This window comes from Melopsittacus undulatus, chromosome 11 (assembly GCF_012275295.1).
Source record: "Melopsittacus undulatus isolate bMelUnd1 chromosome 11, bMelUnd1.mat.Z, whole genome shotgun sequence".
Classification (NCBI taxonomy): domain Eukaryota; kingdom Metazoa; phylum Chordata; class Aves; order Psittaciformes; family Psittaculidae; genus Melopsittacus; species Melopsittacus undulatus.
This window is the reverse complement of record NC_047537.1, coordinates 9,040,338-9,056,101: the sequence shown is the minus strand read 5'-3', so window position 1 is coordinate 9,056,101 and position 15,764 is coordinate 9,040,338. Positions and strand designations below refer to the sequence as shown.

Genomic DNA, 15,764 nt, shown 5'->3' with positions numbered 1-15,764 from the left:
CAGGTAAGGAGCATGTCGAGCCCGTGTGTGGTGTGGGTGCCTTCCCTCTGGACAGTGTCCCCTTCTGTCGGAGCCGTGTGCCAGTTTGCGTCCTACTGATGCTCTGATCGTGTCTGTTCCTATTTACCTCTCTCAGAGTTCTCCAGCTCTTTACATCTCGTGTTGAATTACTTCTCGAGAACCTCCTCCCCCTGACTGTGCTTGTCTAAACTCTCTCTTTTTTCTTTTGCTTTTCTTTCCTCTTGTGACTCGTCTCTCCCTTCTGTTGCTTCTCCTTCTGTTCTGTACCTGCCTGCCTTTGTGTTTGTCCGGTGTTTCCCTTTTTTATTTTCTGCTTTGCTTTGTTCCAATTTTTATGTAGGGCAGTGGTTCAGTTAATGGGAGCCCCTTGCTGTCGACATCTGGTGCTAGTACCCCATGCCGGGGTCGGAGGCAGCTCCCACAGACTCCACTCACCCCACGCCCCAGCATCACTTACAAGACCGCTAACTCCTCGCCCGTGCACTTCACCACTTTCCAACCTGTCCTGCCCACCTTCTCCCCGGGACGCCTGAGCCGTGGCTTGTCCGAGCACAACGCGCTGCTGCGGGGGGACCAGCAGCCGCCGGTGGTGGCCCGCATCGGCTCTGACCCCTACCTGGGCCACCGCGACGACGCCGACAGCCCCTACCATGCGGTGCCGGAGGACACGCTCACCTTCGAGGAGGCTGTGGCCACCAACTCGGGACGGTCCTCAAGGACTTCTTATGTCTCCTCCTTGACTTCCCAATCTCACCAAATCCGCAGGGTGCCCAATGGTTACCATTACACGCTGGGTCTCAACACGGGCCCCGGGACTGGCACCAGAGGACGTAGCTACTACCACGAAGCCGATGAGGATGACTGGTGCTAGCGGCGTGGCGAAACCCTTCAAAGTGTGCGTGTTTAAAATCGATGAGTTTTATCATCTGGAAGGCTGTGCGCTCCGATGTGCGCGGCGCCCGGGGCCGGAGGGGGCCCATGGGGTAGCCCCCATTGCAAGAACTGCTCTGCCCCAGGTCTAGAGACACTCCTGCAGCCTCTCTCCTCAAGTTTTCTTTAGCTTTTCTTTTTTTTTTTTTGTTTTCTTTTTGTTTTCCACTAGATACATGGAGGCAGAAGCTCCCTCCTTAAGGGGAAGGCAGCGTGCGGAGTGCATCTCTCTCCCCCTGTCGCCTCCCTACTGCCTTGTCTAGTTCAGAGACACGCACCAGATGCCAAGGCTGTGACACAAGGGAGAAGCCAAGAGAAGAACGGTCCTCACCTTCCACATCAGAAGAGCAGACAGTCAATCATTCCCGAGATTGGCACTGGTTTTTGTTGGGCTGTTTCTTACTTGATTTCTCATTCTATTTTTGCCCCTGGTGAGGGTGGGAGTCTGGGAGTTGCAAATGGACACAACACATGAACAAAGCTCGTATCAGCGGTTTATCCCGCTCACCACTAAGGAAGAGATCTACCCATGAAACTGGGAGAGGAGAAACACAGACCAGAACAAAGGACAGTCCAGTGGGACTTGATGTTCAGCCACAGCAATCCTTGTCGGAGGAGCCAGTGCCACGCTCTAGAGCTGCCTGAGCGTTCTGGCAGCCGGGACTCTGCTCCGACACCGCTGCCGTGTGGATCTCTTTTACTTCACTCACCACGTTGGGTCCTTCACACTGACACATGATAAAGCCACAAGAGAGCTACTTTGTAAGGACTGTTTCCTTGCTGCTGAGACTTCTCTTTCCGTCCCTCTCTCCTGTTGACCGCAACACGCCCTCACTGTTTTGTCTTGTTTACAATATAAGCTTGATTTAGCAAAAAAAAAACAACAAAAAATCAACTAAAAAAAGACAGAACCCAGACAAAAAAGAAAAAAAAAGGAGGAAAAAGGTTAGGGATGAGAAGAAGAAAATGTTATTGGTTTTATATCAAGCTATTAGATAGAACTTTAACTTTTCATTGTGTGCATTTTTGTAAATTGTACAGTAAAAAAAAAGAAAAAAAAGAAAAAAAAGGAAAAAAATTACTCTTTATGTAGAGAATTAGTCCAATTGTCATTCCAGGTCCCACCGTTTCTACCGAATGCTCCAGTTGTTCACTACTAAGTGCCTAACCTTTGGAATCTTTCACAGCGACGATGCAACCTCTCGCTTCGATGCATCAGCCCTTGAGGCGAGCGTGGGGAGGAGCAGGAGGGGAGGGAGGGCAGGGCCCCGGGGTCCCGCGGCATGGTGCTGGGTATCCCAGCACCAGGTTGGAAGCTTAGAGTGGGGAAGGCAAACATGCTTTGGGGTTGGTTTGGGTTTTGTTGGCCTTTTTATTTCTTCTTCTTTTTTATATATCTATCTATACTTTTATGGGTAGGAGGGGAGTGGTTGCAGCAAACAAACCCGGCCTTTTCTCATTGACCAGTGTTTAGGTCCTGCGGGAGAGATGCAGGTGGAAAAGTACAGCATCTGCAGAGAAGCTCTTCTCTTGCAGGAGAAGCAGCGTCCTTCACACTGCGTGTCAAGTCGCAGTCGGGCTGCGAGAGCTCTGGCCATGTTCCATGGTGCATAACTTGTGTTGAGGGCAGCTGGAGAGAGTCTTGGGTTTATTGCCTGTTAAGAGAAGGTTAAAATAATAATAATATAAAGCAAAACCTCTAACTCTGATTCTCAGGGATGAGATTTTTGTGTTCTCGCAATGACTCTTGTGTTGGATGATTTCTTTCTTTCGTGCACGTGTGGATTTCTGCACTTTGAGCCTTGGGAAAAGGGCAAATACGACGTGCTGCTGGGGAGGGAGCACTGAAGGAAAAGCCTGGGCAGGACCTTGTGTCCGTGGGTCTGATGAACCATTGTAGGGCTAAACTGGGGCACAGGGACCTGTAGTATGCTGACAAAAGGCTGAAAGAGAATGGGTGGGAAGTGCCAGATGAGCACACCACTGAAAACAATGATAGGGAAGAGGAGAGGGTTGGACAGATGATTTTTTTCAGAGGATCTATCAAGCCCCAAAACTGTGAAACTTCTTAGGATGGGTGTTGACCCTCTTAGACCCTGGGGATTCCTTTTGTATCTGGGGTGTTTGCAGGGTATGAGATGCTACCACAATGCTCTCATGCTCTCAGCAAGTGTTTCAGCCTCAGGCAGGGAGCAGTCAGCTGTAGGGTGGTTCTTCACATCTGTAGCTCTTCTGTTGAGGAAATTCAACCTGTTTTCGTTTCCTTCTGTGGTTTTCTGTTTTGTTTTGTTCTGTTACTAAATAATAATCTCTGGCTAATCTCATCCCTGGATTCTGCTAAAGGATAACTCCTGTCTATATCTCTGTCTCTGTATTTGTGTGCACTTTGAATAAAGGAAGTGCAGTAGCCAGAGGGCTGCCGTGGGTAACAGCTGTGATTTGCAAACGGAGGGCTATGCAACAAGATGACACGTTCAGAAACACATCCAAACCACCAACAGCCCGAAAGACCTTCATTCATTCTGTAGCTTTATCTGCTGGATTTTCCTGTTTCAGGCTTCAGCATGATTGTGACCAAATGTTTTATACATTTTCCTTATATGAAGGCACAAACACTTTATTTGGGATTTTAATGAAAATGTTCCTATTTTACTCCAGGAAGTAAAGGAGAGGGAAACCAGTGCATGCAAACATTGTACCCAAACTGGAAAGCAAAAGAGGTGTCTTTCCACATGGAATAACTTTGTCTTTCCCCTTCCTCTACCACTGTAGACACTCAAACCCCCAGTCCCACACTAACACACCATCTGGAAGCGCACAGCCAAAACCCATGGCCTTGGGTCACTCCAATTCTTAGGTAGAACATGAAGAAGAACCTCAAGTTGTCCAATCCTCCACCTGCCTCGTAGGGGTCGATGCCAGTGACAGACAAGCCTGACCACAGTTGTTCATAACCCTTTTCCCCCCTTTTTTTACAGCCTCTCTGCTGTCTCTTCAATGCATACATGATATTTCCAAGAATCCTCATAGTGAGTTGCCAAACTTGAATTGCACCAATCAGTTTTCTGCATCCAGAAACCAGTCTCGTAGTGGCTGTACTTTGACTAAGTAATGTTTGCATGTAAAATATATACATATATACATATCTATAAAAAAGTATGTGCATGGAAAATGTTTATCTTCGTACTTTTTTGATACAATGTATTCATCAGTTGTTAATTTTTAATTATATTTGATATAAATTGGGGGTTTGTTGCAAAACTTTATATTTAAAAAAACAGTGTTAAAAACGATGAAAGTTCCAACCATGCAACACAAGTGGAACTTTACCCAAAAAAAAGGGGGAAAAACAAAACGAAGAAAACATAAGGTTCTGTGATTGCCTAGTTTGCTGCCTGAGTAACATTTATCAGCCAAACTTTGAATTCTGCAGTTGTTTCTACAATTACATTTTGTATGAAGCAAAGTCCTTGAATTAAAATAAAAACTTAGCAAAAAAACCAAACCTGACCAATTCCAAGACGGTGTGTGCAGTGTGCATGGTGACAGGGACACCCCATCCCGAGCCCGGCCGGTGCCATGGGAGGCAGCTTGGCCTGGCCACCACATTGAGGGAGAGCCGCTGAGATCGCCGGCTCTAGCTGAGGCCAAATTGGGATGCTGGAAGAAATTGGCCACCTCTTGTGTGTGCTTCCATAGGGGCTTCACAGATGCTGGGTCTGAGCAGGGAGGTATTTGCAGGTTTGCTTTTGCAGTGTGGTGCCAGCATGGAGTTTATGTATTAGTATAGCTGTGTTACCACAGTAGCTTCCAGTATCTAAAGAGGGCTACAAGGATGCTGGAGAGGGACCTTCATCAGGGACTGTAGTGATAGGACCAGGGGTGATGGGTTCAGACTGAAACAGGGGAAGTTCAGGTTAGAGATAAGGAAGAGGCTCTTCCCTGTGAGGGTGCTGAGGCGCTGGCACAGGGTGCCCAGAGAAGCTGTGGCTGCCCCATCCCTGGCAGTGTTCAAGGCCAGGTTGGACACAGGGGCTTGGAGCAGCTGCTCCAGTGGAAGGGGTCCCTGCCCATGGCAGGGGTTGGAGCTGGAGGAGCTTTAAGGTCCCTTCCAACACAAACCATTCTCTGAGTCTATGATTCTATGATTACAGTTCCTGGAGTTCAATAGGCAGCAAAATTGCATAAGTTGAGGATAACAGTCTGGCAGTGGTTCTTTCCTTCCAGGTGGTTGTTGTTGATGCACAAAACTATTGGGCATGTAGCTCCCTTTAGCATTAATCCTTATTATACCTTAAACCTACTCGCAACAAGCATTCTGGGTGCTACTTCAGGTAGGCTTGGGCATGGCAATGAGCAGCACATGGGGTTGGGTTGGTGTCAGGAGGTGCCATGTGTCCGGGGTGTAGCACTTGTAGGAAAAAGAATACTGCTACTATTTGACTGTATCTTGAAGTTTCTAGTCCCAAAGCTTAAGGTTGAACAGCTCTGCTTGGATGGGACTTTGAACAACCTGCTCCAGTGGAAGGTGTCCCTGCCCATGGCAGGGGTTGGAACTGGAGGAGTTTTAAGGTCCCTTCCAACACAAACCAGGCTGGGGCTCTAAGAAAGGCTGTTGGTACAAGACAAAGGAACTTTTAATTTGGATAACTGGAGAATCACACTCATTCCTTGCAAGGAGGAGAAAAATCCACTGTGTGCACCTTCTTCATCAGAGTCTGCTGGTGCAGACTTCAATGTCTTTGAATGCCAAAGACTCTCAGAAAGATATTGAGCAAAATGAATGGCAGCTGTAGAGCCCTGTTGAAGGGAGGACCATCCCACTGCTGCGTTTTTCAGCACTCTTCAAAGCATGAGGTCTACTGTAGCATTCAGCTCTTCTTCTTCTCTCTTGATGCATCTTTTCTATAATGAGACTACCCGAGGTCCCACCTGAGCTTCAGGTCTTTCATTTCCTGATCATCAGGAAGTAACATAGGAAGAAAACGGTTTTGCTTGAGATCAAACAAGTTTGGAGCAGAGCTTCCCTTGCAGTCTGGTCTGTAGTGCAGGGTTTGGGTTTCTGGGGTCGGATACCAGTGGAGCAGTGGGGAGAATAGGGCTTTTATTCCAGTTTTGAGGTATCCCAAACATGAGAACTGGAGATATCTGAATGTGTCTGAGCAGTGGAGAAGGGCAGGTTTGCAAAGCAGCACAAGATTTGAGAATCAGTGTGTGTCCTGACTTCAGCAGAGACCCCCACGGCATCCACTCAACCACTGGGGAGCTGGAATCTGCCTGGAGGATGAGATGAGCAATCTCTCCCCTCCAGACATGTATCATAGAGGACCTCCAAACCCAGTTTACAACCCTGAAGTGTTTTCAAATCCTAAGAGCCTTTTGGCAGCTTTTGTCTTTGTTTTTACTTGCTTTCTCCTTATTTCAGTTTTATTCTATTGGCCCACATGAACAAGGCATCAATGTGCCCATCGGCTTCTCCAGGGAAAGCCTGGAAGAGATCCTGGGGTGAAGGAGCAGGCGGGATCCAGACTCAAAGCATCTCCCACATCGAAGACATCGGGGCTGAACCACCCGGTTGTGCTTCACTCCAGTTTAAGTCCAGTTGAACTCCACAAAGTGGCTTCATTTTACTATATAACTGGTTCTCATGACCAGTGCAAAGCTCTTCATGCAAAGCTGCTGTGAGCAGCTGTCTCTTTCCCTCAGGGGCACACCTTGCCTCCCTTCCCTCCACTCCCAGCCCTATGGATAAAATCTGGATCGGTGTTCCCAAGGACAGCACCCCCACGCCTTGTTTTACCATTAGGGGGTAGCATTTTCAGGCTTTTCAGACTTCATAGGGAAACAAAACAATGGGAAAAGGCTGATTCATCTCCCCTTGCAGGGTCATTCCCTGCAATATTTGTCTTACGATGCAGAAAACTCAGGGTGAGACACTGAACGCACTGGAGCTCAAGGTGCTCAGGTACCTTTTGTACTGCCTGGAGCATGAAAACCCAGCGTCATCTGCCTGATTCCCTATTCCAGGCACATTTGCAGGCAGTGCCTGTAGAATCCTCCAAGGTGATGAATTCATCCCTGGTCAGCCCTGAGTCGATCTCCTGGTATTTGCTGGGCTGCAGAAAGCAACATATCAGGAAGTACTTGGCCATAATCATGAGCCTCAGCTCTGTCCCACAGTGTATGCTGCAGAAGAGGCAAGTTTTGCACCTTCATATGATTTAAAAAGCAAAGGAGCCCCCTCAGGGGACTGCATTGCCCAGGTCACCCAGCAAGTGAGTGCAGAAGCAAGGACAAGGTGTCCTGAGCTCCTGGAGGTCATTCTGCCTGTTTTCAATCACTGCCGTGTGATTTTCCTACAGCCGCAGGGTGCCAGTGAGGTGATTCTGGGAACTGGGCACTTCCACAGCAGACACCTTGGCTCATTGGAGAGGGTTCAAAGGCAAGGTGCAGGAACAGAGCTGATGAGAGGAGGGGGCTGATGGGGGGGGTAGCTGTGAGGAGCAATGGTGCAGAGGGGTGGCTCTGATGAGGCCAAGCAAGTACTTGTGGGGTGAAGTCTGAGGTGAGTAACGGCACAAAGGAGCCGCTGAGGCTGTTTGGGAAGGGAGGGCTGAGCAAAGCAGCTCCTAAGGGAGCCGATGGGAACACGGGAATAGAGCCCTTCACCCGCGGAGGAAGCCTGGGATGTGCTGATGGAGCAGAGCTGTGTCAGTTCAAAGCAAGCAGTATCAGTAACCATAATTTATTAATTTTATCCCCATCTCCACTTTGTGTCATTGCTCTGAAACAGAATATCCCAGCTCTGGCTTTGTCTGTGTCTGGTTTTATTATTTCTCTGTCTCTGGCAGCCTTTCCTCAGGCCCGCATGGCACAAGCAGAGGAAGAGGAGGAGGCGCTGTCCTTGTCCAGCAGCTCCTGTACCGGAGTCTGGAATACCCACAGGGGTGTAGGAAGAGGCTGAGGAGGGGAGTGGATGTGGTGGTGTTCCTGGATTCAGCGTGTTCAGAAAGATGCTGCCGAGCTGAGCCAACGGGACTGTGGCACAATAAATGAATGCCTTTGCCAAGGTGGGTTTGTCTTCCTCATGGAGTGAAGAGTGTTTAAAAGACTTCATTCTGCAGGTGACCCACCTAAAAAGCCTCCTCCTGCAGCTTGTGGTCTGTGAAAGGACAGCAACTGAGCATCCTGCAGCAGGACAGAGCCCAGAGACGCGACAGGAGACGTGATGCTGGGACAAGAGGTCACCGCTGTGGAAGTCAATGGGATTCAGCAACACCTGAGAAAGGAAAAGCCAAACCCCTGTCACATGTTGTCGACAAATAAAGGCCTCAAGACAAAGCAAATGAGTCCTTCAGTGTCTCTGACCTTCATTTCCTTGGCAAGGAGTCAGTGCATGGCAGGGGAACGAAGGGCAGAGAGGGCTGATTCGCACGTTTTGCACCCCGCTGGGCTCACAGCTCCCCAAAATCAAGGAATTCAAGGCAGGACCTTCAGAAGCCTCGTTCCCCACTGTGTGGTGTGGTGGTGGCTGAGCAAAGGGACAGCCAGGGGATATTCACCCACAGGCAGGTCTGGCTGCCCCTCGCTGAAGCTGCCCATACTTATGGGGGTCTTAGGGTGATCGCTGCAAAGGAAATACCAACACAGACAGGGAGTGAGCCTGCCTGCTCCTTGTGGCCACGGTGACAGGGTCTGTGCTGCTGGTGACACCAGAGAGCCGAGAGGGTACCGGAGAACAGGGTCTGCGATGGGGCAGCACTGGTGTGGGGCTGTCTGGGATGGTGAGTGGGGAAACTCATTGCTGGGGCTCCTGTCTGGGATGCTGGAGGCTCCAGAGGAGGCTGCAGTGGTGGGAGAGCTGGGCAGGACCTGGCTGAGGTGTGATGTAACCCATGTAATGCCAAGAAGGGAGTGAACTGGCCCTGGCTCAGGGCAAGGGGAGTGGGGGTTAAACCCAGAGGGCCAATACAGCTCTAACAGCAAACTGGGGTTCCGCACGCCACCCAAAATGTGTGAGGCTGCCGTTATCCCATCACGCAGTGAGAGCAGCATCAGGCAGCCCCTGCTCTCACCTCCCCTGTACCACATCCCTGGGACACAGCTTCGGGGGCAAAACACCCCGAAAAAACACACCAACTTTTATTTGGGGGGGTCCTCCTATGGAGGCCAAACCAGCACATGGCTGGGGGGTGGTGGGGGAGGTGGTAGTATTAACTGCCGCAGCACCGGATACAAGCGGTGTGTGTCTGTATTAACCCGTACAGCTCCGCTGGGGAGGGGAATACGAAGGGAACATAGGAGAAGCCGCACTCCAAGCCCCGCACCGCGCCTGATCGGGGCGATGGGAGCGCACATTGACCCCCGCAGCGCTGGTCCCGCAGGAGCCTGGGGAAGGGGCCAGGGGTGCTCCCCATCCGCAGCAGGATGCCGGGGTCCCCGCGGCGCGGGCGGGCCGGGGCGGAGCGGGGCGGGCGCGGCGGCGGGGCCGGGCCGGGATGCGGTGGGGCCGGCGCCGGGCGCAGGATGCGCTGCGGGGCGCTGGCGCTGGCGCTGCTCTGCGCCCTCCCGCTGTGCCCCGCGGGGCTGGAGCCCCCCGAGCCGGGCTCTGCGCTGCACGCAGGTACGGACGGCACCGGGGGGGGGGACCCGTGGGAGAGCAGGGGTCGGGGTGCTGGGAACGGCGGTGCCGCCGTTCGGAGAGCGGCCACGTGTGTGCTGGGAGGGAGGAAAAGCTGCATCCCCCCCACCGGTGAGGGGCATCTCTGCCGAGGGCTGCCCGGACCCTGCGAGAGGAGAGGGGGTCCGGCAGGGATGGAAGAGCTCCTCTGGGGGGGTCTCTCCATGCGGGAGAAGAGCAGCAGGACTTGCTGGGACTTGTGTTTGGGTTCTCTGATGGGTAATATAACGTTATGGAGGCAGGAGGTGGCTGGGCTCTTCTAAATAAGGGATGGGACAAGAGGAAACGGCCTCAAGCTGCACCAGGGCAGGTTTAGATGGAGCTGAGGAACAATTCCTGCCCCAGAGGGTGCTCAGGCATTGGAACAGGCTGCCCAGGGCAGGGCTGCAGGCACCGGCCCTGCAAGTGTTCACACAGCGTGGAGACGAGGCCTCAGTGCCATGGGTTAGGGGTGGCCTTGGCAGTGCTGGGAATGGTTGGACTGGATGAGCTTAAAGGGCTTTTCCAGCCTGGTTGATGCTGTGGTTCTGTGATCATGGGCTTGGGTGCACCACGGCTGGAGTTGTCCTTATGCTGGGGCACTGCAGCACCTCCCTGTGCCCCTCTGCTGCTGGTCACTGGGTGAATGTCCTCAGATTTGCTCTGGAACTTATCTTGAGATTCATGGGATTGCCAAGTCCCATCCTGCCTGGTGCGCAAGCCTCTGGGCAGCTCCCTCCTGGGATGGACACAGTAACACGGTAAAACAGGGCTCAGGACTGGTTTGCTCATGAAACCCCAACCAAGCTACTGCCCAAGTGTGGTTCACAAACTGAGACTTTCTACTGGGAAGCGATGGGCTGTGCTGGGGATGGTGAATAAGGGACTATAAGAAGAGATGTTTGTTTTGGAAGAAGCACTGTTTCTGAAACATTCATTACTGCATTTCCATTGTGCTAACGCACCCAAGGAGGGAACCCCATGCTTCTGTGCAACCCCCTGCCCAAACCATGTGTGCTTGAGCATGCTGGAAGCCTCAACAGAGCTGTGTCGGTGGGAATGTGTGTCTGAGAGGGAAAGCACTGATTTATCTCAGTAGAGCTTAACACCACTTGAGTCTTGGCTTGGAAACATTTCACAGCCTGGGAAACTGAGCTGGGAATTGCATTCCAGGGGCTGAATCTGGCACAGAATCCAAGTGGGGATAAGGTATAAGATTGGGGTTGAACTGAGGAATTCGGGAATGCTAACTCCAGTGAGGGTGCTGGGCTGTGTGGGCCAGAAGGAAGAGGGGTGTCTGCAGCCAGGCACAGCAGGAAAGGGAAGAACTCATTGGCTCTACCAGCATGAGGAAGCTTCGTGCCTGTTACATGTTCTTATATCCTTTGGGTCATGGAGCAGCCCTGAGGAGGATTTGACTGAGCATCATCCTGGTACCTGACTGCCCTTTGATCACTGCTGCCCAGGCTGCCAACAGCCATGAGTTCAGGCAGGTTTTCAGGCTTTATGGTAGATCCTGCTGGTGAATGGGGCATGGTCCTCCAAAAACATGGCTTTACCAGGCTTTGGCTTAAAACAAGACAGTTACTGGGGGTTGAAGCTCTTCTTCTTCAGCCAGTCCCTACTGATGGTGCAGTGCTGCTCGGAGCAAGCCTGTGAAGCTCAGCTGCAATCAGTATCACCAAGGAGAGGGATGGGGAGTGAGGGGCAGTTGGTTGTAGGGCTGGCTAGGCTTGGCTCTGCAAGCTGGACCTGTGACCTGTGCCTGATGAAGGGCTTTGCTGCTGAGCCTGGGTCAAGTGGGGAAGAACTGAAGTGGTGAGTGAGTGCCAGAGGGGAGCAGAGGATGACCTGAGCTGGGAGCTGGTGTTTAAAGCTGCTAAGACCTTGCTGAGGTTGCACATTGCCCTGCACAGGGCATGGGGTGGGGGGTTTGTGGCACCTTAGGGTTGGAAAGAAACAAAGGATCCATTTCTTAGATGGATCCATTAGGAAGTTAGGATTCAAATCTTCTTTCCCTCACTCCAGCTCAGGCAGGATTCAGTTGTTGATGCCTCCTGGTTCTTTGCTTGGGATGGGGCAGCAAACACTTGGCATTAAGTGTTCAAGGCCAGGTTGGACACAGGGGCTTGGAGCAGCTGCTCCAGTGGAAGGGGTCCCTGCCCGTGGCAGGGGTTAGGGCTGGAGGAGCTTTAAGGTCCCTTCCAACCAAACCAGGCTGGGATGATTCTATGATGTCTGTGATGTTGCTGTCATGGGGGTGGCTCCATCTTCTGCCTTGTGTCAGGTTGGAAGAGGGGTTTGCATGGCTCAAGCTGGCAAGAACTCAGTTTCTAAGCTCATAAACCCCAGAGGGGGCTTTGGGTTGTAAAAGCAGGAGGTGAATCCATCCGAAGGGAGCTGGGCTCTCGTGTTTGTTGGGTTTGTAGCTGTTACCAAAGGCTGCTCACTGATGGCCGCAGGAGGGCTGGAGTGCCAGGAATGGGTGGGAATTGGCATGGTGGGAATGGGGATTCCTGGTGTGCTGCACTCTGTGAGCTCTGCTCCCTCTGAGCACACCCATGCCCTTGAAGCAAACGGTGTTTACACTGAATCACATCCTTCGATTGAGCCAGAATCCACACATTACCCAGAGCAGCAGCTGGAAATGATGGAGAGGTCAATTTTTAGAGGTGGTCTAAGGCCAAGGGTGGGAGCTGAGCTCCCCATGGTCACTGCTGCTGTGTAAGCTGGGTGTAAGCTGGAATGTGTGGGGTGGCCTCTTCCCAAGGCTGCATTATTGAATCTGCACCTATTTCTCATGGCTTGAGCCATAACAATCCCTGGGTGAGCCCCTTGTGGTGCTGTGGGTCTGTGATGGTGGGGGAAAGGTGCCCCTGGCACTAGTTCTCTATGAATTTGTGTTGCTGTGGACTTACATGAGCCCTTTCTGACCCACAGAACCACAGCCTGCTTTGGGTTGGAAGGGACCTTAAAGCTCATCTAGCTCCATCGTATTCCAATCTGCTGCCATGGACAGGGGCACGTTCCACTAGAGCAGGCAGACCCTGGGCATCCCCTTCCCGTGTACCATGATGTGCCAGCACCGGTGTGCACAAAGTTGGTGTCTCCAGAGCTTTGCTGAGCTCACAGCACCATTCCAGGGTTAAGAAGGAGCAGAAAGTGGGAAACTTCCTTGGTGTAGCAGGAATACAATGGCTTCAGGGCTCCCAGGACCTGGTTATTCCCCCCGTAAAGTGAATAACCACAACCCAGCACTGCACAACACAAACTTCCCCAAAGCAGCCCAGACCCCCCCAGTCTGGGAATGTGACCCACAAATGAATGTGCATGAACAAATTGCCAGTAATTAAAGCTTTGAGTCGCCCAATTAAAACCTGCTTAATGAAGGGAAGCATCTGAAAATGCAACGCTTGGCTCCTGCACATGGCATTTCTCACTTTAGGCTTGCTAAGAGTGGGCTCCTCCTGCAGGTCTGGTACTGGGACATGTGGAGCTGTGCCACATGGCTCCTCAAGTCTGGTGGCTCATGCTGGGGTGTGCTTGTCATTAAGATGTGCACATGGACTTGGTAAACTCAGCATCTAACCCAATGTAGATAGCCAAAAGCCAGACATAAACGGTGATGCTAATGCTGTTTGTGTGCGTACAGTAGCATATGTTTTATGGGATAGAGCTCACATTCATGTGTGTGTATATAGAGCTTACAAAAGGATGGTAATAATTACTTATTTCAAGGCAAATTGCTTAAAAAATCCAGAAACACCAGATTTGGACTCTTCCTGTCATCTCCATTAGATCCTGCAGTGCAGGCACATTACTATGGAGTTCTCCATTAGGCAGCCATATGGTATTAGTCTTCCCCCCCCTCCCCACCCGACCCTAAATTGTGCATTATAAATTGGGATAAATAGAGGGGTCACTGCCTTTGTCTGCATCACAGAGAGCATCAGTGCAGCCTTGCCCTGTGGGTCTTTGCCCCCATGAGGGCAGAGAATGAAGCACTGAAGGTTTGGGGCTTGCAGGAGCACAGGACCCCCAGACAGAGCTCACCAGTGTATCTGTACAATGCAGCTTTCATTGCAGAGGGCCTGCATGTGCTCCTCTTAACCGAGGTTTTGTGCACCAGAGGGTGGAGGGGAGAATCAGCCTGGGATTGCTCTGCTTTGGGTCCATCCACAGGGGGCTGGAAGATGGATGTGGGGTAGCTGCAGGGCTGTGACCCCAAGAAAGGGGAGATGGTCAAATGGGAGGTAATAGAATCCCAGCCTGGTTTGTGTTGGAAGGGACCTTAGAGTTCCTCCAGCTCCAACCCCTGCCATGGGCAGGGACACCTTCCACTGGAGCAGCTGCTCCAAGCCCCTGTGTCCAATCTGGCCTTGAGCACTGCCAGGGATGGGGCAGCCACAGCTTCTCTGGGCACCCTGTGCCAGCACCTCAGCACCCTCCCAGGGAAGAGCTTCTGCCTCAGAGCTCATCTCAGTCTCCCCTGTTCTGGCAGGTTCAAGCCATTCCCCTTGGCCTGTCCCTACAGGCCCTTGTCCCAAGCCCCTCTCCAGCTTTCCTGCAGCCCCTTCAGGCACTGGAGCTGCTCTCAGGTCTCCCCAGAGCACAGCAGAGGGGCAGGATCCCCTCCCTGAACTGCTGCTCACGCTCTGGGGGTGCAGCCCAGCACATGGGGGGGGTTCTGGGCTCAAGCGCACACTGAAGCTGTGTCATGGGGAGCTGCTCCTCACCCAACACCCCCAGGTCCTTCTGCTCATTTGACATGTGTATTCGTGTAAGCTGGAGCACAGACCTGAATCCTGGCAGCATCCCCATGAGAAATCCTTCCTGATTAGACCATGTTGGAAAATCTTAACCCTTCCCATGAGCAATGGGCCGTACCGAGCCTCATTTCCTAACATCTTTCTCTCCCTGTTGATGGTTTAAGTGTCCACTCTCCCTGTGCCAGCACGTCTGGATCCTGCCCTGGGCTGACTGTGGTACTCAGCAGCCCATGTCCCCATATGTGCCACTGTGCAGAGCAAGCAAGGACTGAAGTGCTCCTTCCTGGCCTCCCGCTGGGGATGCTGGTGCTGTCTGCACCTCGGGGTTTTTGTCTGTAATAGGTGGAAATCATCACTTTTAAATTCCAATGTGCTGGGAAAGGGGTTTCAAGGGTGAATAAGTGTGTTCCTTAGGGGAGATTTTTCTGGAGAGGTATCTAGTGGATACGCTGCAGGCTTGCAATCACATACAGCTGTGAGGGAGCTGAGCTGCATGGTACGTCCATCACGCCTGCATTAAAATGCACAGTTTGAACTGAGCTGTGTGCTGTTACACCTAAACCAGTGCCTGCCCCATGGAAATACTGACAGAAGCCTTGCTGCAAAGCCTGGTGCCCATAAGCTGCTTAAACCCAAGCTAAGTGGGATGAGGTTTGCCTTCAGTAAGGTGGAGGGGTCCATGGGTGTAGACACAGGGTTTGGTGTCAGAAGCAGCTCAGGGTGCCTCTTCCCACCCCCTACCTTGGGGCAAGCTCTCCAAAACCTCCTAATTCCTTGCAGGAGGAGCCACCATCTGCTCCTGGTTGAGGTCCTGGCTGCGCCGCGGGGGCTGACATAGCATCATTCCACCCCTGTGGAGGAAGCCAGAGCTCTTCGTGTCAGTTCAGGATGTGCTATATATACATACACACACATGACATCAATCTTTGCTCTCGCAAGCCCTGCAGTCATCATGGGGCTGGTGTTAAGCCTGTTGTGGGCTAGGGATGCTGGCTGTGGTACCACTACCGGTAGCTGTGAATGGTTATGGCTCAGCCTTTGAGGAGCTCACTTTCCTATCACTGTGACACACAGGATCATCCACTCCTCTGGGGTTGGTTTAGTTTGAGGCTTGTTTGGGAAGGAAAGCAGAGGAACCCCTTTGGAGAGGTGATGGGTACTGGGTGGCTTGTGGGAACTGTCGAATGCTGAGGGCTTTGTCCTTGTGCTCCCAGCTGAGTGCAGGGTTGAGACTTGGCTCTGCAGGGCATGAGGATGCATCAGTGCAGGGATGCTGGTGCTGCAGCTCTTGCCAAGGCAGGTGGGGGAAGGAGCTCTCTGTCAGCCCCATCAGTGTTTTGGGAGCAGATGTGAACACAGAAACATCATTCCTTTAATCAAAAAAG

The 15,764-nt window shown here is 51.9% G+C and overlaps 2 protein-coding genes across 2 annotated transcripts in view; both read left to right on the top strand.

Annotated features, from left to right (window-relative positions):
* Positions 1-1,875, top strand: part of CACNA1B (calcium voltage-gated channel subunit alpha1 B) — a 288,836-nt gene extending 286,961 nt beyond the window's left edge. Inside the window, 1 exon segment of the mRNA XM_034067574.1 lies at positions 362-1,875. Coding sequence (XP_033923465.1) covers positions 362-892 — 531 coding nt within the window. The 3' untranslated portion in view covers positions 893-1,875.
* Positions 1,876-9,378: 7,503 nt separating this feature from the next.
* Positions 9,379-15,764, top strand: part of LOC117436806 (collagen alpha-1(V) chain-like) — a 59,918-nt gene continuing 53,532 nt past the window's right edge. The window contains exon 1 of the mRNA XM_034067746.1: positions 9,379-9,574. Within this exon, the coding sequence (XP_033923637.1) occupies positions 9,379-9,574 (196 nt within the window). The remainder of the gene's footprint in view (positions 9,575-15,764) is intronic.